We start from the raw sequence: 25,285 nt of genomic DNA, 5'->3' as shown, positions 1-25,285 counted from the left end.
AGTTCTATATACCCCCACCAGAGGAAACATCCTCTCCACATCCACCTTAACTAGTCGTTTCAACATTTGGTAGGTTTCAATGAGATTCTCTCCCACATTCTTCTAAATTTTAGTGAGTACAGGCCCAAAGCTGCCAAACGCTCCTCATATGTTAATGCTTTCATTCCTGGAATCATCCTCCTGAATGTCCTCTGGGCCGTCTTCAATGACAACACATCCTTTTTGAGATGTGAGGCCGAAACTGTTGACAATACTCTAAGTGCAGCCTGACTAGTGTCTTATAAATGCTCAACATTATCTCCTTGTTTTTAATATTGTATAAAGAATTGCATTTGCCTTCTTTACCACAGACTCAACCTGTAAATTAACCTTCTGGGAGTCTTGCACAAGGTCCCTCTGCACCTCTGATGTTTGAATTTTCTCCCCATTTAGATAATAATCTGCACTATTATTCCTTCTATCAAAATGCATTATCATACATTTTCCAACACTGTATTCCATCTGCCACTACTTTGCCCATTCTTCAAATTTGTCTAAGTCCTGCTACAATTGCATTGCTTCCTCAGCACAACTGACCCCTCCACCTATCTTCATATTATCTGCAAACTTTTCCACAAAGCCACCAATTCAATTATCTAAATCATTCATAAACAATGTGAAAAGTAGCAGCCCCAATACTGAGCCCTGAGGAACACCACTAGTCACTGGCAGCCAACCAGAAAAGGCCCCCTTTATTCCCACTCACTGCCTCCTGCCTGTCAGCCAGTCCTCCATCCATGCCAGTATCTTTCCTGTAACACCATAGGATTTTATCTTGTTAAACAGCCTCATGTGTGGCACCTTATCAAATGCCTTCTGAAAATCCTAGTAAATGACATGAACTGCCTTTTCTTTGACCACCCTATATGCTACTTCCTCAAAAAACTCTACTGAATTTGTCAGGCAAGATTTCCCTTAACAGAAACCATACTGGCTTTGACATATTTTATCATTAGCCTACAAGTACCCTGAAATCTCATCCTTGATAATACACCCCAACATTTTGCCAACCACTGAGGTTAGGCTAATTGGCCTATAATTTCCTTTCTTTTGCCTTCTTCCCTAGTAATGATCTTTCAAGAATCACTAGATTCTGGAATGGTCTGGAGGACAAGAAAATTGCAAATTTCACTCCACTATTTAAGAAGGGAGAAAGGCAGAAGAAAGGGAATTATAGGTCTGTTAGCCTGACTTCAGTGGTTGGGAAGTTGTTGGAGTCTATTATTAAGGAAAAAGTATTGGGATACTTGGATGAACATGATAAAGTAGGTCAAAGTCAACAAGGTTTCCTTAAAGGGAAATCTTGCCTGATAAATTTGTTGAACTTCTTTGAAGAAATAACAGGGAGGAGAGACAAAGGAAAGTCAGTGGATGTTGTTTACTTGGACTTTCAGAAGGCCTTTAACAAGGTGTCAAACATGAGGCTGCTTAGCAAGATAAGCTGATATGGTATTACATGAAAGAAAGACACTAGCATGGAGAGAAGATTGGCTGACTGGCAGGAGGCAAAGAGTGTGACTAAAGGGGGCCATTATTAGTTGGCTGCCAGTGACTAGTGCTGTTCCACAGGTGTTGGTGTGGAGTCCACTTCTTTTCATGTTATTTGTGAATGATACAGATGACAGAATTGATGGCTTTATGGCCAAGTTTACAGTTAATAAGGATATAACTGAAGGGGCAGGTAGTGTTGAGGAAGCAGGGTGTCTGCAGGACTTAGACAGATTGGGAGAATGAGCAAAGAAAGGGCGGATGGAATAGAGTGCAGGAAAGTCTGTTGTCTTGCACTTTGGTAGAAGGAATAAAAACATAGTCTATTGTCTAAACGGGAAGAGCATTCAAAAATCAGAGATGCAAAAGGATTTGGGAATCCTTGTGCAGGATTTCATAAATGTTAACTTTAGGTTGAGTTGGTGGTAAGGAAGACAAATGTAGTGCTAGCATTCATTTTGAGAGGATTAGAATATAAGAGTAAGAATGTATTGCTATGCTTTATAAGGCATTGGCCAGAGCATATATGGAGTACTGTGAACCGTTATGACCCCCTTATCTAAGAAGTTGTGCGGACATTGAAGTGGCTCCAGAGGAGTACATGAGAATGATTCTGGGAATGATAGAGTTAATATATGAGAAGCTTTTGATAGCTTTGGGCCTATGCTTCCTAAGTTGGGGGGGGGGGGGGGTGCGGATCTCATTGAAACCTACCAAATGTCAAAAAGTGGATATAGGAGGATGTTTTCTAGAGTGGCTCAGTCTAGATCCAGGGGGCACACCTCAGACTAGAGGGACATCCATTTAGGACAGAGATGAGGAGGAATTTCTTTAGCTAGAGGGTGGTATATCTGTGTAATTTACTGTCACAAGTGGCTGTGGAGGCCAAGTCATTGAATATATTTAAAGCAGAGGTTGATAGGCTCTTGATTAATGAGGGCAACAAAAGTTACAGGGAGAAGATAGGAAAATGAGGTTGAGAGGGTTAATAATACAACTGTGATGGAATGGTGAAGTGGACTCGATGAGCTGAATGGCCTAATTTTGCTCTTATGAGAAAATCCTGCAAAGGTTGGTAAATAACGAAACAGAAAAAAGTAACACTTCTGCATTTCCACTGTTTGAAGCATCTGCTCGCCATTGTCTATTTCCTCTTTCGACATCACCTTTAGCATTTATGTCAAGTATTTTCTGAACATCAAGTTTCCAATGTATGCTATAGCTTTTATTGCTCTTGCATCTCTGAGGACTTTGAGGAATGTTCTCTGTGGTGTCAGATGTTAAGCAAAAATGACATTTCTTTATACAACTGCTCACAATGCTGATAGATTGACAAACCAAGGTGAAGTTGTGCAGTTCAAAGTGAGCTGATGTTGACTGGTCAGAGGAACCCACCAACCTTCTCTGCTGTAGATTTGCTCCTAACTCATTAGCCAAGTGATTTCTAAAGCTCCGATTTCTTTCTGTCGTCTGCTACCTGCAGAAATTCAGTGAGTCCTCCAAGCTTTATATTGTGACTCTTCTGATACTATTTGTTCTTTGAACAGCCCTTTATCGTAAGCACATTCTGGAGATGCTGGTGCGACACACACAAAACTTTGGAGGAACTCAGTGGGTCAGGCAGTATCTATGGAGGGAAAGAAACAGTCAATGTTCTGAAGATGAGTCCTGATAACGGCCTTGGCTCAAAATGTTGACTGCTTATTACCCTCCAGCGATGCTGCCTCCAGCATTTTCTATTGCTTAAACCCTTTATCACATCCTTCATTCATCAGACTCCATCACTAGTTGTCGTTGTGTTCCTGCTTTACACTCTCAGAAGGCATTTTCAACCTTCATCCTCCCCTCCTCCCACCTCACTCCATCATTATTATTTTATTCTCTTTGTCTACCTCCAACTATCATTCACCTGCCACTATTGCCCCTACGCCCCTCCACTACTTGGCAAAACCTGCCAGTAATCATTCAGCCTTCCCCAGTCTCTGATTCCTCTCTCACTATTCCATTCTCTCCTTTGTACTAGTCATCTCGCCGCTCCATTCGGTGCTGATACAGGGTTTTGACCTGAAACATCAGAAATTCCTTTGCCCTCCATAGATGCTTCCCCAACCCACAGAGCTCCTCAGCGGATGTTTATTTTACAATGTATACACTGTCTGCACATCTGTGCATTGAGTATATATGAGGACAGCCGTGCATTCCTGGGAGTTTTGGTAAGCCCCTTCCTGTGTCTCTGGTGACTCCTCTTTGACTTGAAATGGATTGCATTTCATGTCTTCAAATATCATTAGCTGGTGTCTGTGTAGGGGCTGGGAACATCAGGAGCCAGTAAGATGGGTAGGTTTGCATTTGGAGCTAGGGTCAAGAATGTGTGTTGGGTCTATGGCTAAAGGTTGGGTCAGAATTTCAGTTCAAGTTCAATTTTTACTATTGTCATAGGCCTTGTCTTGCATATTGTATATACAAATTGAATTGTTACACAGTGCATTAAACTAGAATAAGGTAAAACAATAAGAATGCAGAACAAAGTGAAAAAACTACCAAAAGAGTGTAGTGCTAAAGTGCAAGCTCATAACAAGGTAGATTGTGAAGCCAAGAAAACCATTCAAGAGTCTGATAACAGTGAGATAGAAGCTGTCCTGGATATTGATGGTATGTACTTTCATGTTTTTTTTTATCTTCAGCCCAATGAGAAAGGGAGAAGAGAGAAGGTCTAGGGCGTGTGAGGGCTTTGATTATGCTGACTTCTTTACTGAGGCAATGAGAAGTATAGACAGAATCCATTGAAGAGAGACTGGTTCCTGTGATATGCTGAGCTGCGGCCACTCTTTGGTTTGGCTATCCACAGGAAGCCCTTACCTCTCTACCTCAGAAGTTAAGAGGAATTAATGGACTACATATGCAATGTAAAGTCTCAACAATGTTCACCTGTGTTATGCTTACCAATCTGACATTTGTGTGAATCCAGGCCCAGCAGTATTGTTAACTTCTACGCATCTCTCAGTTCAGGGACAATTGGAGATGAACAATAAATGCTGGCATCCTGTGAGCAACCTATATGTAAAAAACAAAAATTTGAACTTTTGACCCACATTGTGGAAGTTACCTTACATTGCGGTTAAGAAATGAAGCTCATTGTGAAACTTGGAACAGCACAGAGTTTCACTTCCACACTTGGGTATATTCTTAATTTGCAATCAACAGTTTTGAGGTGATCAGGGACAGATGATGATTGCTTTTAAAGCCATTAATGTCACTACACCCCAGGAAAATAGAGCATATGGGAGATATAGCTGAGGGATATGCTTTGGCACAGAGACTGGTAGGTGTCTGGAATACACAGCCAGATGTGGTTGTGGAGGCAACTACAACAGAGGCATTTAAGATGCTCTTAGATAGGCATATAAATGTACAGTGAATGGAGGGATGTGGAAAGGATTAGTTAAAGTAAGTGTTTTATAACTAGTCTAATTAGCTTGGAACAACTTAATGGGCCAAAGATCCTGTTCTTGTGCTGTACTGTACTATATGCAAAACAGAAAACAAAATGAATCTCATTAAAACCATGAAACTCAATATTCAGTGGCCACTTCGTTACGTACATCTGTGCACCTGCTCATTAATGCAAATATCTAATCAGCCAATCGTGGCATCAGCTCAATGCATAAAAGCATGCAGCCATTGCCAAGAAGTTCATTTGTTGTTCAGATGAAACATCAGAATGGGGCAGAAATGTGATCAAAGTGACTTTGGCCGAAGAGTAATTGTCGGTGCCAAACTGCCAAAAATTGTTAGTGTATCACAGAAACTGCTGATCTCCTGGGGTTCCCACACATAACATACTCTAGTGTTTACCAAGAAATGTGTGAGAAACATCCTGTGGATGAAAATGCCTTGTTAATGAGAGAGGTTGGAAAAGAATGGCCAGACTGGTTCAAGCTGACAGGAAGACCACAGTAATGCAAATAACCATGCATTTCAACAGTGTGCAGAAGAGAATCTCTGAACACACAATATGTCAAACCTTGACCATAGAATCATTGTTGGTGCCATTTGAAGTGGATGGCTACAGCAGCAGAATACCATGGACATGAGGACATAAAGTGGCCACTGAGTGTAACATATTCTCACTGGTTTTTCAATGTATCATGTAGTCATTCCCGATCCCATCTGCTGTAATAAATCTCATTCAGTTCCCTATCTAAATATCCTGAACACTCAAATTCATTTAAAATCTAACAATATCTTTTTTCTACAGTAACTGCACAAGTTTCCACAAGTACAATCTGTGACCAATAATCTTTCAAATATAATAGTTTAAATATGTTGTTGATAATAAAATGAAGCTCTAATACAAGGTAAATCTGGCAACTGAAAGTGTAGAGTTAAATGTACAGTAGCAGATACAGTCAGAGATACATTGCTGCCACACAACATGTTCTGTTACAGTCACTATCAATGGATTACTAGTGACATGAAAGTTGTCAATTGTTCCTTCAGTAAAGATGTTCAAAAAACCTAGAACTACTGCACTCAGGGAAGGCTGAGTTCTTTATGAGTGTGGTGTAGGTATATTGACTAACTGCATCACAGCCTGGTATGGAAACACCAATGCCCTTAAATGGAAAATCCTAGAAAAAGTGGTGGATATGGCCCAGCCCATCACAGGTAAAGTATTTGGTTAATCTATACTGAGCTTTGTTGCAGCAAAGTAGCATCCATCAGAGAACCCCCCTCCTACCCCCCCCCCCCCCACCACTCAGGTCATGCTTTCTTCTTGCTACTGCTATCAGAAAGAAGGTGCAGGAGCTTCAGGACTCGCACCACCAGGTTCAAGAACAGTAATTACCCCTCAACCATCAGGCTCTTGAACCAAAGGGGTTAACTTCACTTGACCCATCACTGAAATGTTTCTACAAACTATGAACATACTTTCAAGGACTCTTCATCTCATGTTCTCAATATTTCATGTCTTTTTGAGGCATCAGCATCTGAAGATGAAACACTGAGGAGGCTAGCTCCCATAATGTAGCTGTCTATGTTTACAACACTCTGCAGCTTTTCTATTCCAATCCTCTGCAGTGCCCCCTCCCCTATACTGGATGGTGATGAAACCAGTTAGAATGCTCTCCATGGTACACCTGTGGAAATTTACTGGGTCCTCGGTGATGTACAAAATCTCATCAAGATACTAATGAGGTATAGCTGCCAGTGTGTCCACTTCATAATTGCATCAATAGCTGGGCCCAGGATAGCTCTTCAGATATGGTGACACCCAGGAACATGAAACTGCCCATCTTTTCCACTGCTAAACCTGCAGTCAGGATGGGTGTATGTTCCTTCAACTTCCCCTTCCTGAAGTTGCGACACCATTCAACCAGCAGATCTAACTCACCCAGTTGAGGCCAGTTCATTGGCTATATTTAAGAGGGAGTTAGATATGGCCCTTGTGGCTACAGGGATCAGGGGGTATGGAGGGAAGGCTGGGGCGGGGTTCTGAGTTGGATGATCAGCCATGATCATACCGAATGGCGGTGCAGGCTCGAAGGGCCGAATGGCCTACTCCTGCACCTATTTTCTATGTTTCTATGTAATCAGGATCAGAATCAGGTTTATTACCACCAGTATGTGTTGTGAAATTTGTTAACTTAGCAGCAAAATGCAATATACAATAGAGAAGAGAAAGAGTAAAATAATAACGATAAGTAAATCAACTACAGTACACATATATTGCCCAGATTTAAAATCATGCAAAAAACAAATAATATATATTTAAAAGGTGAGGTAGTGTTGAAGGGTTCAATGTCCATTCAGGAATCGGATGGCAGAGGGGAAGAAGCTGTTCCTGAACCACTGAGTGTGTGCCTTCAGGCTTCTGACCTCCTACCTGATGATAACAGTGAGAAAAGGGTATGCCCTGGGTGCTGCAGGTCCTTAATAATGGACACCGCCTTTCTGAGACACCGCTCCTTGAAGACGTTCAGGGTACTTTGTAGGATAGCGTGCAGGATGGAGCAACTAAATTTACAACCCTCTACAGCTTCTTGAACTCCTCCCTGAACTTGATATTTTTGATGCCCTTTTTCTTGATTAATTCCGTTGAGAAGTATCCATTTAGGACCTCAACAACATTGTCTGGTTCTTGAAATGGATTACTTCATTGATCTTTAAGGGAGCCAATACCCTCTTGCTCCTTGATTTTACTGGTCAAGGATGCTTCATGTCTCTTTGACATCCCTCTTACACACTCAAGAGACTCCCATTATAGTTAGGGTGTTGCCAGAGAAGGAAAAAACTGAGTTTTCAAAGGTCTAATCACACTCGAGTGGAAAAACATACATCAGGTTCTCAGAGAAATTAGGTTTGTGGAAGGTGTTTCAGTAGGTGGCTTGCAGTTCCAACCTAATACTACAAGGTTTGGAAGACTAAGGTAAGATAAATAGCTTGGTCCAAAGAATACTTTGTATGGATATCACACATCCACAGAGAACATCACTTAGGATAATCATAAAGTGTTTGCTTCATTACTGCTTAAGAGGCAGCAATTTGTTTTGTCCGAATAGAAGCAATTGTTCACTTGTACATGTCAACATTGGAGCACTACAGGAGAGAAAACAATTTAATTTTAAATTGCAGGCTCCCACAGCCACTCTGAGCTCTGTCACTGACCCTCCAGTGTTCTAATAAAGCCCACGTTAGGTTTGAAGAGCAGCACCTCAGCTTCCATCCAGTCACATGGCAGCCTTTAAAACTCACTATTGAATTAATTTCACGTTTTCTAGTTGATTTAGCCATGGATGGTTGTGTTGTAAGGCTACTAATATGTAATAATAACTGAAGATTTGCATTTTCCAATACTATTGTCTGATCTGCTGGTCATTAAAGTTCTCCTATTGGTTTCACAGGATTACATGTTCTTGTGTGTTTTCTCTTTGACTGTCCTCTTTAACTTATTACCTAGATAACTCTGTAAACTGGAAACCCTAGCCTTAATCCTACTGGAGATATTGCCTTTGTCCTACCGAAATATTCCTGCAACTGGAAACCAAGTTGTACTTCCTCTTGCAAAAAAAAATTGCTGGAGCTCAGGTCAGGCAGTCTCTGAGTAGGTAAAGGAATAGTTGGTGTATTGAGTAGAAACCATTTTCTACTTTTATTTGTGATTTCCAGCATCTGCATCTTTTATGGAGCTTTGAATTTGAATTGGGTATATAAGATTAATGGAGACAACAGAATTCACAATGCCAGCTCCCATTTCACTGTCTCTCTGGTAATATATTGTCCATTGGATTATATATCAGGTGCACATCTCTTCAGTTGACCTGATCAACAAACCAATTTTGCTTTGTGAACTATTGGCAGAGGTAATAGCTTGAGGCAGACACATGCAGAAAGAATCACAAGCAATGTTGTCAATTAGTTGATGCCATCTTGACAGTTACATCGGTCTTCAAGCACACATGTAATGGAGATTCTGAGAGGTAGAATGCAATACATTTTCTCTTAATCACATTTGCTCTTGCAGGATTCATCTTGGCCAAGAGTAATCAACTCAACTCCACCACCAAAATTGGCAGGATATCTTATTAACTGGATCCTGAAATATCGTGAAGTACAGTATTCCATTCTCATTGTTCTCGAGATCCATGTGTTGAATAAATGGTTCTTAGCTCTGAAATGAGTGACCTTGACAAGACAAAGAATCCTTGAAATATATTATGACAAAAATAATGGGAAAATATACACATCTTTGAGTCTAGATTTCTTCATCGTGCATCTTCTCAATAAATGATAGTGATCCAAATTTATTTGAAACTGTAGTTTCCAATAAAAATAACTGGAATTTATATTGAACTCAATTACTACATTTGTGCTGGTCCAGATTTGCTCAGAAATAATTGCAGCCATTAATAGTTATTTCTGTTATCACAAACCTGGAGACCAGGTTTCTGGCTAAGAATGTCTTAGTACATCTTTCAAACAAGGATAAAATATCTGAACAAGATGACCAGCCCAAAAAGTAGAACCACATTAAGAATATCCATGCTCACAATAAAAAGCCACCTTTTTTCGGTCTGGTGTATTTCAGCAGTTGTGCGTTTTTACCAAGTAAAATAACTAACTCACTCATGTTTGCAAAAACCAAAGAAATGATTTCTAAAATACATTATTTATGTTAAAGCAAGTGTGGGAAGGTCTCCATAAGCCAAAGCATAGTTACTTGGCTCTAGCAAGACCAAGAAAGAGGTTGTAACACCAAGAGATCAAGATGAACTTTCAGAAACTTTCCATAAGTTCAGCTTTCCAAGGGCTCAGAGATTGTGCTGTCTTGAGACAAGAAGAGCAATATTAGATATTCAAGATTGTTTATTGGCATTCCTCAGTACACGAGTGCAAAGAGGAGCTCAGGAAGCTCAACATGTATGAAACAAGACCAACTCCAATGCAGTTGTAGTTCCTCAGATGTAGGACACAGAAGCCCAGCTTTCCTTTGTTTAGAATCAGATCAAATGATGTGGAAGATGAACCATTGAGAACATCACCATGATGTGATAGCCCCATTCCGCTGTGAGGACAATATGTGGCTTGAAATCATGCAGAGCTCAAAGTACTATTATGACTCCAGAGTGTGAGCTTCAACTAAGAGGTGCAGTATTGAAACTTTTTCTGCAGAATAATTACACTGCAGCTCCAAAGACACCTCTACAAGTGGAAAGGGCTCAAGAAACGTTTATCTGTAAATGTCACCTTGGTTAGAATGGGGACTGGTAAAGCAATTACTGAGCACAAAAGAGGAAGTCAAAGAGAGGGTGATTTATGCTGCAGACAGGTATCATGGCTCCTTAAGGTTGTTACACAGCTGATATAGTGGGGATAAGCTGCTGTTACTTATTAAGTGCTCCCAATGGCATGCATCTCATGTGGCCTCTGACAACCAAGTCCAACCCCTGGCCTCTACATATAGCTTAGCTACTAAGCCTGGCAAAAGCACTTCTACTGATAGAAGGGGCAAAGAAGGGTTACCGGTGCCTTAAAATAAGCTGCTTCAAACAGCTTGGGTCTCACCGGCCATGATTGACAGCTAAAATAAGAAAACTCAAACTACTTGTGGTTATATCCACTTGTGGGGAAGGCTTTGGAGTAACCTGGGGTGGGGGGAGGGGGGCGTGAAAATCAGAAGCTAGAATCCAGATAACCTCCTATGACAATGCTGTTGCCAAACTGTATTGATCTCTGTTCCTTTGGATTCATCAATTGCATGGGCAACAGCTTGCTTTCAATATCATATTGTATTGGCTTCCATTATCATATACACAGCTTGGAAACAACATCCATGGTGACACTGACCAACAGAGACCTCAATGGATGTCAGAGGCAGTGCCAGCTCTAACACCCACTGATTGCTTCAGCTGATGAGGAAGTTCAATGAGCAAGGCAAATGAGGTAAATCTCGAAAATTTAACCACTCATTTGTTTCTTCTAGGAACGGAGCATCAAGAAACCAGATAGCCTCAAGAGTAAGAGAAATCCAACTTTGAAAAATGCCACTGGGAGTCGTTAATATCCAGCAACAAGGAAAGTGCATCGAGTACGAAGTGCCCACACAAAATATAGGCCATAACAAGTTCTTCTTTTGCATCAACAGATTCAGCAAGAAACAAGAAATGGAGAATGCAGCAGGAGTCACATGGTTACTTACAGTTTTCTAAAAGAACCCAATTTGTTAAATTGCTGGCATATAGCAAGACTGAAGACAACCCAGTCATGAGAAGGCTGGTGTACTTGTATGTATTTGGAGTCCTCACTGAGAAGAAATGCAGATAGATAAGTTCTTCATTCCAAAGGATGATTTGAAACGCTTCTCAAGTCACTTGGAAATATTCTGATGTATACTTCTTGTTGTTGGTTTCACATCTTCAGTGTCAGCCACAGCTGAGCTACCCAGTAAATACTGGGCAAATTAGAAGGCATGTCAGGAATTAAGAACTAGATGACAGAGGGCTGTATAACTGTAGGAAAGGCTGAATGGAATCTATGCCTTAGAGCAATGCATATACATTTGGCCTAAATGTACATTAACATTGTAACATGCTCAGAATTTCATTTTGTTAAATGTGATTTTTAGGATCTGCAGTAGTGGTTTATTATTATCACATGCACTGAGATAGTGAAAAGCATTTGCTTGTGTGTTATTTAAATAAATCAAGCCATGAACAGTACATCTCTGGTGCAAATTCTTGCAGTTACACAGAACACAGCAATTTTATGGCAAATAAATCTTTATTGAAATCATCAGCTTCTGCTTTGCCTGCATCTTGTCCCATGGCCTTAGATCAAAGGGTGCAGTAGCATCACACTGAATGCGTCAAAAACATTCGAGCAACCAGCAGTGCAGTGTTCGAGCATCTTAAAAGAGACAAAGAATCGGTTTCATCTGCTCCAAGTGACGAATTAAATTATTTGATTAAAAAAAATAACAGGTGATGCTTTGGGCAGTGCTTAAACTTCAACTGAGACAAGACTAGAAGACCCATTTATTTATTAGTTGTGTGAGTGACCTTCCAAGATACCTACCTTAAAATCATAATTACATAGTCTTTCTATTCTTTTGTTTTCTTTTAGTTGAGCATTGTTCTCAAGAGCAGGAAAATTCTTTTGTATCAGTCTGTAGGGACTCCTGGAACTCCAGCATATAATGCAGGGATCCACAAAGTATACCAAATACTTAAAACAAGATAGGTTTACTGTTGCTAAATCTCATGGCATATAGACAATGTACATTTGCAAGCATCTTTTCTGGAGTCATATTTGTACAGCCATGAATTTTAACTTACTTCATTGCAAATACATTCAAAAGAATGAGACAAATTTCAATAGTTTAAAATCTTTATACAAAAGTACATAATTCAAAGTAGCTTGTAACAATGGTTTTTCAACCTACCATTCACATTTAAGCACACTATATCAACATCCTTAACTTACTAAGATATAAAAAGTAAGTTATTAAAAGTACAAAACACCACAGTGTAACTATGCTACTTAATTGTTATCAATTCCTCAAGTTATTAGTCTGTACAGCAGCAATAAAGAGATGAGCACATGCATCTCCATGAATAGGATGCATGCATAGTTTTTGACAGACGAAAGGGAGCCAAGTTTACTGCAAGAATAATGCTGGTCAATATATATTTGCTACTATTGATAAGTTGCTGATTGTGATTCCTGCAAGTAAAAAAGATGGTTTTAACATGACAAAATATTGAAATTGAGATTTCTGTATCATTGGTTATTGACTTATATTCTACCAAAGACCAACGCAGCAGTACTGTTGATGCATTAAAGCACAACAGACTTGTATGTTCAGAAGACAAAAGGTAGGGAGGGAGGTTAAAAAGGAGTTTACAAATGTTTCTGTACTACTGAACCTTAAAAACAAATTTGTATTCCAGGCTGGTGAACCAATCTCCAAGAAACATGATATACACAAATGATTTTCAATGCCCTGTTTGTACTACCCAGAAATTAAAAATCACATCTTTTACACTGTAAATTAGCCCATTTTTGCTGGAAATATTGTTCAGGGACTATAATCATGCTCTGCAGCCCAAAGCAACAGATGAAATGGATATTTGCTCAGGATTCTGGCTGCGTGATCCTAGAGAAGAGAATTCACACCAAACACCAGAGACAAGGGGCACACGTCAAGGGCTGTTCCTGCACTTTGTGCTTTTGAAAACAAGGAGAATCTAATGCGCAAGTAATTCTACTCATATAATTTGGTTCAGAAATTTGAACCTTTCCCATGATTTGAGCTTGGAACATGTACACTATATCATCCACATTTGACATTACATCTTATTTGCCCAGACTCACACCAACAACTTTAGTTGTAACTAAAATCAAAGCACACATTATTTTGCCAGGAAGGAAGGAATGGCTGTAGAGGTATCATTTCCTGCAGGTAAACTCAAAAGACTCATTGTAGATCTCTTACAAAATGTAAAATCGTTATTCCTTTACAAGTTGTTTGTTTCAATTTCCATAGTGGTCATCCCAAATATTAAAAGACAATTCATAATTTTACTTTTAAAAGAAGTCAGTCATCAACCCTCAGCCATCCTTTCTCATAATCTTGCAAGAGTTCAAGGTAGTACTGCCAATCAGGTTCAGTGTCATACTTGACCTCATACACAGTCTTTAGAGGATTCTGGTGCTTTTCATGCACTCTGAGCACTACACCTTTATACCAAGACTCAGTTTTATCATTTTCCTCATACAGATGTCTGATACGTTTGCCCACTAAATTGGGGTACTCTTTCTCCTGATGTTCTTTGAAGTGTAGAGGTTTCAAACTTTTCTTCTGATCCAGCCGTTGAGAATTCCGAGTCACTAAAGGCTTTCTAGTGGTAAATGGTTTCAATACTATGTTTCTGGGCGGAGGGGCTTTCACAGATTTCTGAAATTTTAGCCGCACAATAGAGCCACGAAGGTGGAGCACTTTAGATGTGCTTCTAGTTGGCCTCAGTGCAGTGCTGCTTTTCTTTACTGGTGGTTGCAATTCTTTGATCTTTACAGAGCGGGGAATGTCTGGTCCCTTGTTGTCATTCTTAATAACTACTCTATTCAACTTAACTACCAAAGTGCTGCCTTTTTTGTCAAAGTTACTTTTCACAATAGCCTTTTCATCCAAAAGCTCTTTGGTAGTTTTGCGTAACTTTCGAGGAGCTGGCTGGGACTCCTTGGATAACTTTGGTGCACAAGCATCTTGATCATGTTCTGTGGAGCAAGGTTCTTCTGACTGGTCAACTGATGATGGGCTTACTTTGTGTCCAGACAATGTACCAATGCTAGAGCTAGTACATACAGGGTTGGAATTTGTGCATGAAGAAACATTACCATTTCTTCGCCTTTTTCTTAGTTTTACACCAAGTTTGGCTACAGTAATGCCATCATTGGGCTTTTCTTTAACGGGAGGAGGGGTTTCCCCTGGTGTTTTGTTTACTACTTTTTTCTTTTTAGCAGAACCAGAATCTGACTTATTTTTTCTACCACCCATTTCAGCCGGGCTTGGAGTGATGGCAGTCTTCCTTAGGGTATCCTCATTTTCTCCACCTGTGAAAGGCAAGAATCACATCCAATCAGTATTTCAGAAAAGCGAATTAAATCATTATTGATTAAAGAAAGTGAACAAAAAGAAAACGCTACAGGATTCAAAACACTGGTTAAAATATACCTGCACTGGAGCATCTAGATCAACATGTGTAGGTAGATCTGCAAAATAAAAATTTATTTACATCGATCTTTAACTATTAATGCAAGATTTAAGCCTCATATACATTTTAAGATTGGTACAAAAATCAGTTTCTATTATGTCGCTTTTTCAAATTGCAGATTACATCTAATATTTTTCGCTCAGAAACTATTTAAAGTGCATCTCATAGTGATAAGATTTGCCTCTTCTTCACCCACATTATCCCTATTTGTAAATGTGCAGGGAACTACCCTCCCAGCTCTGTAAAGGGCCAAGTGATTTCCACTATGGCGAAGGTAGTGGAGACCTAGGGCACAATTTGGAACATCGAGGAGAGATTAATCTGAGTAGCAGAGTTTTAGTGACAACACAAAACTTATCAAAACTTTCAAACTGAATTTGATTTCAAGCGTGTGTAACAAGATAAAAGACAAAGTATGCAGGTCTTTTAAACCAAACATTGAATAAATAGATGCATATTATTTTCCAAATCTTATATTTTGTATTCAGCATGAGTTTGCTTCCTCTATCTCCAATCATGCATGCTTTATTTTTCTGCACGTTTTTAACATTTCAAGTGAGGTCAATAACAAGATTTGTAGTCATCTTGCTCTCTGACTGTATTTTGATTCACTTTCTGCAAGTTTAATTTTAAGAGTTGAGAATATGATTTACAATGGATAGAAAAGTTGGCTGATGAATGGCCACTTGCCAGTCTTCAAATTAGACCAGGCACTGAATGGAGAAAGAAAGCTGGGCAGATCAGGAAGAGAATTTCTATAAGTTAGACCCAGCAATGAAAGTAGATGTAATACTAATGAGCAATTTACTTTATTTGACCATTTGCAGATGCTGCAAGGTCATTCATTCTAAGTCAGTCACTGTGTTTGGCATTTTGATTCCAAAAAGAAAGCTTTCAATATACCTCATGAAATGCAAGTGATACTTTTCATTAAAGTAAACCCGGGGAAATCAGAAGCCAGGATTAATTCGGTATTCCACACAAGAGGTACAATTCAAAGATTAAACAAGAAATTCCTTCCCTGCAACCTGTTGCATACTTTTCATGATGCTGTATTATGTGGTAGACTCACTACAGGAGAATGGAATAACAGGGAACACGTCCCCTAATGCATGGTTTCCTAAGCTGGTGTCCATAAACCCCGTCAGTTCATGCGAAGGCTCCATGGCATTAAAAAAAAGGTTGGGAACCTCTGCCTAAAGAGTAAAATAAATTTTCATTGTACCTCAATGACTAAATAATTGAACAATACAAACCAGAAAGACTCCAGCTTCAATGGTAATAAATCTGGTTATGTCTAATGTACACAAAAGACATTAAGAAACAATGAGTACTAGAAATCAAACTGAGGAAAAATGAAGAAGAAACAAGTTGAGCAATGATTAGCAAATGGAAGTGTAATCACTGATCACATTGGGATGAGAAATAGAGGAAGCAGAGGGTAATGCAAGAAATCAAAATGGTCAAATGTGCAATTTTAGCTCGAACGTGCAAGTTTCAGAGTACTTATGGTGAGATGGACTTCTGAGTAAGGATGAAAGACTCATGCTTGGAAGATGGAATAAGCTATTGTTGGTGCCTTTGTTTGCTGTCTTTAATACTTGTTGTAAATGAAATGAGGGGAGTTTCAGCAAAACTTATAGATATCCAGCAGAATATAGCATCAAAATGGCAGACTGAAGCCACACAGATAGCTGGTGTCAGGTGTGTCGATAGAAATGTTCATTCAAGTTTAGGGTTACAAGCAGCTTGGCAAGAGGTTTAAATTAAAATCCACCCTTCCCAGAATACTCAACCATGACCTCCAATTCATTTAAACCCTACACCTTCTTGCTTTAAGTTTGTCCTTTTCCTTTACACAAGGTTAACCCCCAAATATTAAAATATTTATGGTGCCATGTTTCTTCCGAAGCCTGTATTCTTGGCTAATGTGCTTATTTCCAGGTACTTTTGAACATAAATCAGGAATATTTTTCTTTGAATGTTGACTCTAGTTGGTGCTCTAGTTGTAGCAGATTCCTGGGAATTGAAGATGAGCATGAGAACAACAAATATCAGCTTATAACATGGGGTTGACACTCAGCTACTTTAAACACACCACAGCTTGGTTAACACAAGGGAGGTACAGCTAAGAGCGAATCCATTAAACACCAGTGAGCTGGTTCAATCTGGACCTCCTGTGCTCTGTGGAGTTTGTATATTCTCCCTACAATTGTGAAACCTTCCCCTGGGTGCTCTGGTTTGCTCCCACATCCCAAGCACGTGTAGATCTGAAGATTAACAGGCGCTGTATATTGTTTCTGTGTTGGCGTGTGGCCAAGTGGTTAAGGCATCGGTCTAGTGATCTGAAGGTCGCTAGTTCGAGCCTCAGCTGAGGCAGCGTGTTGTGTCCTTGAGCAAGGCACTTAACCACACATTGCTCTGCGATAACACCGGTGCCAAGCTGTATCGGCCCTAGTGCCCTTCCCTTGGACAACATTAGTGGCGTGGAGAGGGGAGACTTGCAGCGTGGGCAACTGCTGGTCTTCCATACAACCTGATTAAACTGATCAATACAAATTTCTTTCTTGGAGAATATTCACATAATAGTTTAATGGTATTTCAATTTTTTAATGGAAAGTAACAGCTGCACTGATTAGGGATGGTGACAAATCAGGAGTAGGCAGACGCTACAGGAGGACGAGTGACAGCAAGGGTGGAATTTCACCTCTTCTAGACTACCTGCATTCTTTGGTGATTATTAACCCCTCCTGGTTGTATATGGACAGGAAACAGAATGGTAAACCAAACCACTGGAGAATGGCAATCACTGATTGCTGACAAAAAAGTCTAGAAAAGCTAATGACGTCAACAAAACACTCAGTTTTGTACTTCCTTAATTATTATACATTGAAATAGAACTTCAGTTTGGTAACATCAACAGATCTGGCATACATTTTCTCATTAAACCCTCTCACCCCCATTGGCCAAATAAAACCTGTTAATCGCTTAAATCACATCACAACCAATTCTGTTGTCTTCAGACTTATAGGATTGTCCAAAGTCAACTGTAAAAGCCAGGGTTAACTTAATACTGTCTTTTCAGAAATAACCTGTATGAAAAGCATGAATCAGGCTTTTAAGCTACAAGGTGGGATATTTGTGGAAATCGTCTACAATGGGATGTTTTCCAGAAGGATGAACAGTTCCAGATTCCATACAGTCAACTGTTTGACAACTGTTATAACACTATGCATCAGAACTAAAAAGTTGTGATAATTTAATTTAGAGGTTTTGGGGTTCAATATACTTATGCTACAAGACTGAACCATTAGTATCTAATACAAAGAACAGAAGCCATGTATATTTTGAAAGTAGCAATTATTTAGCAAGTAGGCCAAATTGTTAATTCATTTCAGTCATAGCAGTTAAGGCTAACTGGGAGATGAAAAGGTGAGAAGAGGGAGGAAAAAAAGTGAAGCTCTCCAAGTGACAGTAAGACATTGACTAATAATAGCTTATTTATGAAATTACAGTAGAACCCTGCGATTTGGACTTGTCCGGCTAACAAGTTTTAAATATTTTGAAGCTAAAAACTTGATAATCTTAAGTTGTTGTTGGACTTGCCAGAGAAACAGCTCTCACCTAAGGTATGGAAGGTACTTACCGAGACGGACTTTTGCACAAGTATGCCACAGAACATTCAACAAATCTGGATAGATTTCAGGCAGCTGCTTCAGGGATAGCAGCTTGATTAATCTGGAAGAACATCTCTGAAGATGCAAGTCACTCTGCAGTATCTTCTCCTCCGACAGAGTTGTTGGCCGCAGTTCTATTTTGTGCTCCTGAAAAACTTGATCAATCATTGCTCCCTTGACGTTGGAAAACAGTTTCTCCTTCACTAAATATATTGGAATGAAAATTGTGCCAGCTCTTATTACGTGGGGGAACGGGCACCTTCTGGTAAAATGATAGGCTTTCAGATGGGAGAGCAGTTTTTGCATAGTTGGTTGAATTTGTCCATAATTGAGCCAAATCTCCTGTGATTTTGACACCTTTAATACCTCATTTCTAGTATTATTCTTCGATTTTAGTGAAGGTCTCATCTTTGGATTTTCCTTGCCATGGTTCTGTGTCTCAATGTCCTGCAAGCATCCACGCAAAACTTCTTCGGAGGTTTCGGCCACGGACCGCACAATCATGTCACACAGGGACTGATGAAGACGCACAAAGGAAAAGTAAGTGTTACTCTCGCTCTGCATTAACTCGTCGTTACTGGGGATGCCAACTTCGGTTTCACAGGGGGACGTTTTAGATTCTGTAACAGGACTCAGCGGCAATTTTAGCTCATCAGGAATGACCAGCTTCAATGGTCTCAGAACTAATCGCAATGGATTAACTGATCCAAGCAAACTTAACTTTTTGGCATCAGAGTCTCCAGCTGCCTGAGTAGGATTGGATCCATCCACTCGAGCAGGGGCTGGTCTCAGTATTTTGTATTTACTCAGTTCCATTGTGAGGGCAGTATTGTTCACCACATTGCTAGACTCAGAGGATTTCACTGCTCCTGTCCCATTACTCTCAGATGGCGCGTCCGGGTTTTGTCTTCTCTTATTACTCTGAGATTCTGCCGTAGTATTTTCTTCCCTTTCATTCGGTATTTCTTTGTCGTTCAATTCTTCCCTGAAATCACAGGGAACCGAAGATGAAGATGGCTCAGTGACATCTGCTGTACTGCCTTGTCCCTCTGCATTGCTTGTGGACTTCCCTCTACCTTCTTTTTCTCTTATGGTTCCTCCAGGGCTTTCTCGATCTTCCCCTAATCCAGAAGCAGATGGGATCTTCGGCTGAGTGACAGCCACAGGCTGATTCTTGTTCTTAATACTGAGGTCCAACACTGACTCAGCGTGCATTTTAGTCACCTCGGTCTTTCTAGCGTTATGATCAGGCTCGTGACCCGCTGCGGACTTGCTACTTGGCTGATGCGAAACACTGTGAATCCTGAGGTTAGGAGACAAATTAATGCCTTGATGCTGAATGTCAGGGTTCTTCCCACTTTCTGCTTTCCTCAGTTCCGTTCCTGACGAGCCCTCTTTCTGACTGGCTCCAGTGCAGAGAGGAGAGTTGCTCTGCATCAATTCAGCATCCTTGTATTGCAATTCAGTGATGCCCTTTGAAAGCTTCGCAGGGCTTTGCTTGTGCGGATCTGGATCAATGACTCCAGCATTGCGATTATGTTTAGTTTTACTTTCTGAAGAACATGAACAATTCACAGATTTATTGCAATCTGACTGACATTTCTGACACCTGGCGAAAAACAGACCCGTGGCTTCCAGGTAAGATCTATAAGGAGCCAGACTGAATACGTTATTAATAACCGGCATAGGTGGGGAAGGAGCAGAGAGTCTCCTGCCTTCCCGAGAGGAAGAGGCAGATAGGAAATTAATCTCTGATGCTTTCCTATTTGGACTATTATTATAACACTTTGATGGGCTACCCAGGCCAGAGTCGACCAGTTTGGTTTTGATGCCTTCGTTCTCTTTACTGAATGTTGATATACCATGATTGCTATTGGACAAAATATCTATGCTCGGCATATGTTCGTGTACATAAATATCATTTGGTCTTTGATCTGCAGGGGAGATAGTTGGTCTCTCATATGTCCCCTTCAAGTGCTTCCCAGAGATAACTGGCTGGAAGGCACTGTGTTTACTTATCAACTGCTGCTGGCTGGAAAGCGAGTTCAATGAGTTGTAACATCTCTTCTCTGCTTGTGCGTCAACAATAGCCTGTGACCTGAAGTGCAGGGTCTCAGACGGAGGCAGCTTTCCACTTGTTGGGTCTTGGCGCGAGGTGGACGAGCTTTTCCTGGAGGGACTTTGCAACTCCAGCCTCCCTCCGGATTCTAACCCGGGATGAACCAAAGGACTTGTCATGGGGATACCTTTCTGCAATGGAGGGTGATGAACAGGATATCCCAGAGATTCGGAGTAGTGGGGGTAAGGATTCCCTGGGCTTAGCTGCCCTACGAATGTGGAACTGGAATCAGACAACCGGCCGCCCGTGCCCTGAACTGGGTACGGGCACCTGCTCACCTGCGCTCTGAGGCCATGAGGATGCAACAGAGAGTAGAGACCTGCAGTCTGCTGATTTAAGATAGTGTTTTGTGAGTGTACAGCTTTTGGCTGAATGGGAATGGGGAACTTTGGGGGTGACGACTTGTCACAATAAAAAGGCGGCTGTGCCTGCGGTCCTTCACTTGCCGAGTACATCTGCAAAGGAAGTTTCTGGAAGTTTTGGAGGCTGTGCATAGATGCATGACTTGGCACGTTTCCATTGGAGTTTTCGTACGGCAGCATGGAATACCTGAGGTCTTGCAGAACATTACCATTGTAAGTACCATACCCTTGGCACAGGGATGATGGCACTCCGGGTAGTCTTCTAGCTTCCTTGGGCATTCTGGCCATGGAGCTAATCGGTGAATGACTAGATCCATGGTGCAGTGATTTATTTTTCAAAAGAGGATTACCATATTGCTGAGTTTGCATCAAGTGATCACCGTTTGCAACTGTACAACCTGAAGTAACTGGAGCTGCCATTCTCCATTCAGTGTCCTGTGCCCTTCTATGAAGATGATCTGCTGAATTTTCCAAGGAGCAGCCAGCCCCGGAACAACAAATGCCACTTCTATACACAGGCTGTGGAAATGCTACATTTCCACAGCTGTGGACTGCAGGTGCGAGCAAGTTAAGTTTCCCAGCCGCAGAAGGAATATTCTGACCATTTCTCAGGCTCTTCTGTCGTTCCACAAAAGTGACCCACTTTGACCGAACGTTCATCAGATCTTTGACTAAGTCAAGCTTATCTTTCTCATTTACAGTTCGCTGAAATGTTGGAGAAGGAGTTTCAGTTTCTGTCTGATACAAACGGCTGCCGAGGCGACCGTCTTCAACAGGTTGTGACTGGACAGATGGAATACTCGTGGTTTGCATATAGGGATGCGATTGGTTCCAGAATCCCGAGGGGTCAGTTCCATCTCGATTTCTAAGATGATATGCTAAATAAGATCCGGTGTACTTAAGGGAATTTGCTTGCAGGTAACTCGGCTGGGTGCCGGATTTACAAATCGCTGTTGATAACTCATTGTGTTCATTCTCCAGTCGAGGCATCTTGCTACAAGTAAGGGAATCTATGCAATCAAGATTTCTTTTATTGGCCATCATGATGCTTCAGGTCTTTTATTTGCTCCAGATAGAGGAAAAGGGCCTTAACCAGAGGGGAAAAAAAGAGAAAAGAATATTTAAAACAAAATCAAGCAATATTGTATCATGGTTAACAATGCAGAATGCATGCAAATGTGCACAGATAAAATTAAATAAATGGTTAATTTACAACATTGTCAATATGGACACATTTCATCAATTGCATACATCTTATTGTAATGTACACAACTGATGAAATAAGTTCACATTTGCTATTGTGCAGGAATCAGACAATTAAAAAATCAATTACAAGAATGGCTGCTTAATGAAATTATAGGCATATTATTCACTTTATTATTGTGACTTTCCTGTCATTAAGAATCAACAGGAAAAAGATAAAATGGAACTCTGTCTAGACGATAAGACAATTTCTTCACTTACTGCCACTGAATATGACAGGTACCCTCAAAGGTATAGGATTTGGTCATTTTTCAACATGGTAAATTATGAATCAAAGACTAGGTTTGCCTCTGATCTCCTGAAGTATTTTCAGACCTCCTTCCAATTGATGTAATATACCCATTTTCTTTACAGACTATATTAAAATTGGATTATCAGGGTAAAGGACAGAAGTTTTATTGGGGAAAGGTGTCAATGCATATTGAGAATTACATACCAAGGTCAGTCTTTGTCAAAATGCTTTAAACTGTTTGCAAATTATGAACAAAGATCCTAATAATTAACACTGGAGGATACCAACAGAAGCAAGGGTACAGCAATCGGCCCCTCAAGATGCTCCATCATTCACAAAGATTGCAGCTGATCCAATCTAAGACTGAACACCATATTCGTTCTCTCTTCCCACATCCTCCAAGGTTTATACCTGTTAATCTCTGCCTTCAATACACCCAATGACTCCACCTCCTTTGCTCTCCAGTGCAGAGAGTTCCGAAGATTCACAGTTCAGAAAACATTCCCCAGAAAGCCTTATTCTGGATTTGCACCCCATAATGCCTGATGCCTATACTAGGAACAATATCTGCTCAGCACCTACGAAGTCAATCCATCTCCGAATCTTGTACGTTTCAATAAGATCACCTCTGCTTTTTCTACACATACCTTTCTTCTGTCAACCTCCTCTTTTCAGAAATCAACCTAATTAACAGTTTTGTACAGGAGGCTGTTAGTAGATCATCCCTTAAACTGGAGACTCTAACTGTATGCAGAACCCCAGGTGCAGGTTCTCCTGTACCCTATAAAGCAGCTATCAAAACTTGCCTATATGTTTGTAATCCATATGCTTTCCATACTCAAAAATGTCACCATCCATTAAAGATCTGGGTACAAAGGTTTTCAGAACCATTAGTCCAGACGAAGGGTCTCGGCCTGAAACAACGACTGCGCCTCTTCCTATAGATGCTGCTTGGCCTGCTGCGTTCACCAGCAACTTTTATGTATGTTGCTTTTCAGAACCCGAAGGCTTTGTCAGCTCACAGCTCAAACAATTCTCTCTGTAACACTTCCCCAATAATTACAATTCCCCTGGGCTTGCCCCTCCCTTCCTATTACATGAACCTTTCAACGTAAAAGCGGTTGTGAAATATCTGCCTCATAGTATTGTCATGTGTGACGCCCAGCAGAGCTACCGGCCAGATGATGCTAATGAGAGAGATAAGAAAGACAATGGAGAAACATTCAAAATGCTACTGAGAGAAAATGGAGAGATTAACGAGAAAGAAACACAATTTAGATATTGACAGACCGGTTGCTTTGAACCTGAACGGTTTGAAGTTTGATGGACAGGTGATACCCCAGTGGGGGGGATAAAAAGAGCAGGTTTGCTAAGGCACGAGACACACCACGAGACGCTGGAAAGAGCAGTGTGCACCCACAAGTTGGTGGGAGTTTGGAGGACCGGTTCACGGGAACCGATCAGAGGCTCACAGGGTGTAAAGGTACGATCGGTGGGAACCTGGGGTGTGTGTCCACCCTTGCCTGGGTGCCGGGTTTACCGCGGAAGAACGATTGTATCCGGAACGGAGGGGTTACAGTCGGTGACCAGAGCGGGATGGAAGACATCAAAAGGTCTGCCCGAAACCAACTGCGAAGACATCAAAAGGTCTGCCTGAAACCAAATTGCATCTCTCTCTCTCCAACTGTACGACAACAGCGATTACTGCGAACTGCACTAAACTGAACTGAACTCTGCTTCACTTAAGACTGATCATTTTACCACTAGACTGCGGTAGAGCTTGGTTGATTCCTATTACCCTAGTTCTGTGTATATGTGTATACTATCATTGCTAACCTGTTACATTTATATCCTTACGATTAGTGTACTGTATTACTTATTTCTTTAATGAAACTTTATTAGTTCCTAGTAATCCAGACTCCAACGAGTGTTCCATTTCTGCTGGTTTGGCAACCCAGTTACGGGGTACGTAACAGTATCTCCAGTTCTTCTCTTATTTATTTTTTCTTCCAAAGCAGATTTCAGCCTGTTACAAGCTGTTAAACACTATTAGCTTTCTAATTGCTTGCTAGGCCCCCGTACCATCTTTTCACCCATTATCATGCTCTCATAAATCACCTTGTACGACATTTTGTGTAGTCTCACTGTGGAAAATAAATAATTTTTTCACTCCTTCCTCCAAAGTGGGCAATTCCACATATTCCCCACGTTACTTTTCATCTGCCACTCACATATCCTTTTACAGGCTCTTTGACCTCTTCGCGTTACTTGCAGCCCACCTATTATGTGTGTAATCAGCAAATTTGGTCTCAGTAAGCACTGTTCCTCTGTATACACAAGCCCTTCAGACCAACTGCTCCCCACTGATCAACATGCCCACCCAATTCAATAGTTTTGTTATAAACCTCAGTAGTAATTCAGATTACACTCTATTTGTTATTAATGGCCAATCTGAATTCAGAGTTAACACAACTGTTTCCTGTTAGTCAGCCACTGACTAATGTCAGCTAATGTTAGCATCACCCTTAATACCCTATGTAACAATCTTTCCTTGCACCTCACTGAATGCCTTCTGGAAATCTAAATGCACTACATCTACTGGTTCTCCTTAATCAATTTGTTATTGTCATATTTACCAAGATAAATTCTGCCTCAAACTGTCTCAAATACTATTTCCCTTACAGAAACCCATATTGACTGAGTATATGATTAAATGCTCTCCTAATTCCTCTTCAATAATAGATTATTAAACATACATTCCAAAAGTGAAAATATTTTCTGTTTTGTGTTTCTTTTTATCTTCAGGAAAGTGACTTACAGACTGAGATCTA

At 40.6% G+C, this 25,285-nt stretch overlaps 1 protein-coding gene across 11 annotated transcripts in view; it reads right to left on the bottom strand.

The window, feature by feature from the left end:
* Window positions 1–11,798: 11,798 nt before the first annotated feature.
* c18h15orf39 (chromosome 18 C15orf39 homolog) overlaps window positions 11,799–25,285 on the bottom strand; it is a 79,202-nt gene continuing 65,715 nt past the window's right edge. For 10 of the 11 annotated variants that reach the window (XM_063070836.1, XM_063070835.1, XM_063070832.1 and 7 more), the window contains 2 exons: window positions 18,448–22,046; window positions 11,799–14,640 (listed from right to left, as the gene is read on the bottom strand). In XM_063070836.1, coding sequence (XP_062926906.1) covers window positions 13,625–14,640; window positions 18,448–22,003 — 4,572 coding nt within the window. In that variant the 5' untranslated portion in view covers window positions 22,004–22,046 and the 3' untranslated portion in view covers window positions 11,799–13,624. Of the gene's footprint in view, window positions 14,641–14,761; window positions 14,800–18,447; window positions 22,047–25,285 lie in introns of all 11 variants that reach the window. The other variant, XM_063070839.1, reaches the window with a different exon arrangement.

Source organism: Mobula hypostoma, chromosome 18 (genome assembly GCF_963921235.1).
Source record: "Mobula hypostoma chromosome 18, sMobHyp1.1, whole genome shotgun sequence".
Lineage (NCBI taxonomy): Eukaryota > Metazoa > Chordata > Chondrichthyes > Myliobatiformes > Myliobatidae > Mobula > Mobula hypostoma.
The sequence above is the reverse complement of the archived record's forward strand: the minus strand, read 5'-3'. Positions and strand labels throughout refer to the sequence as shown.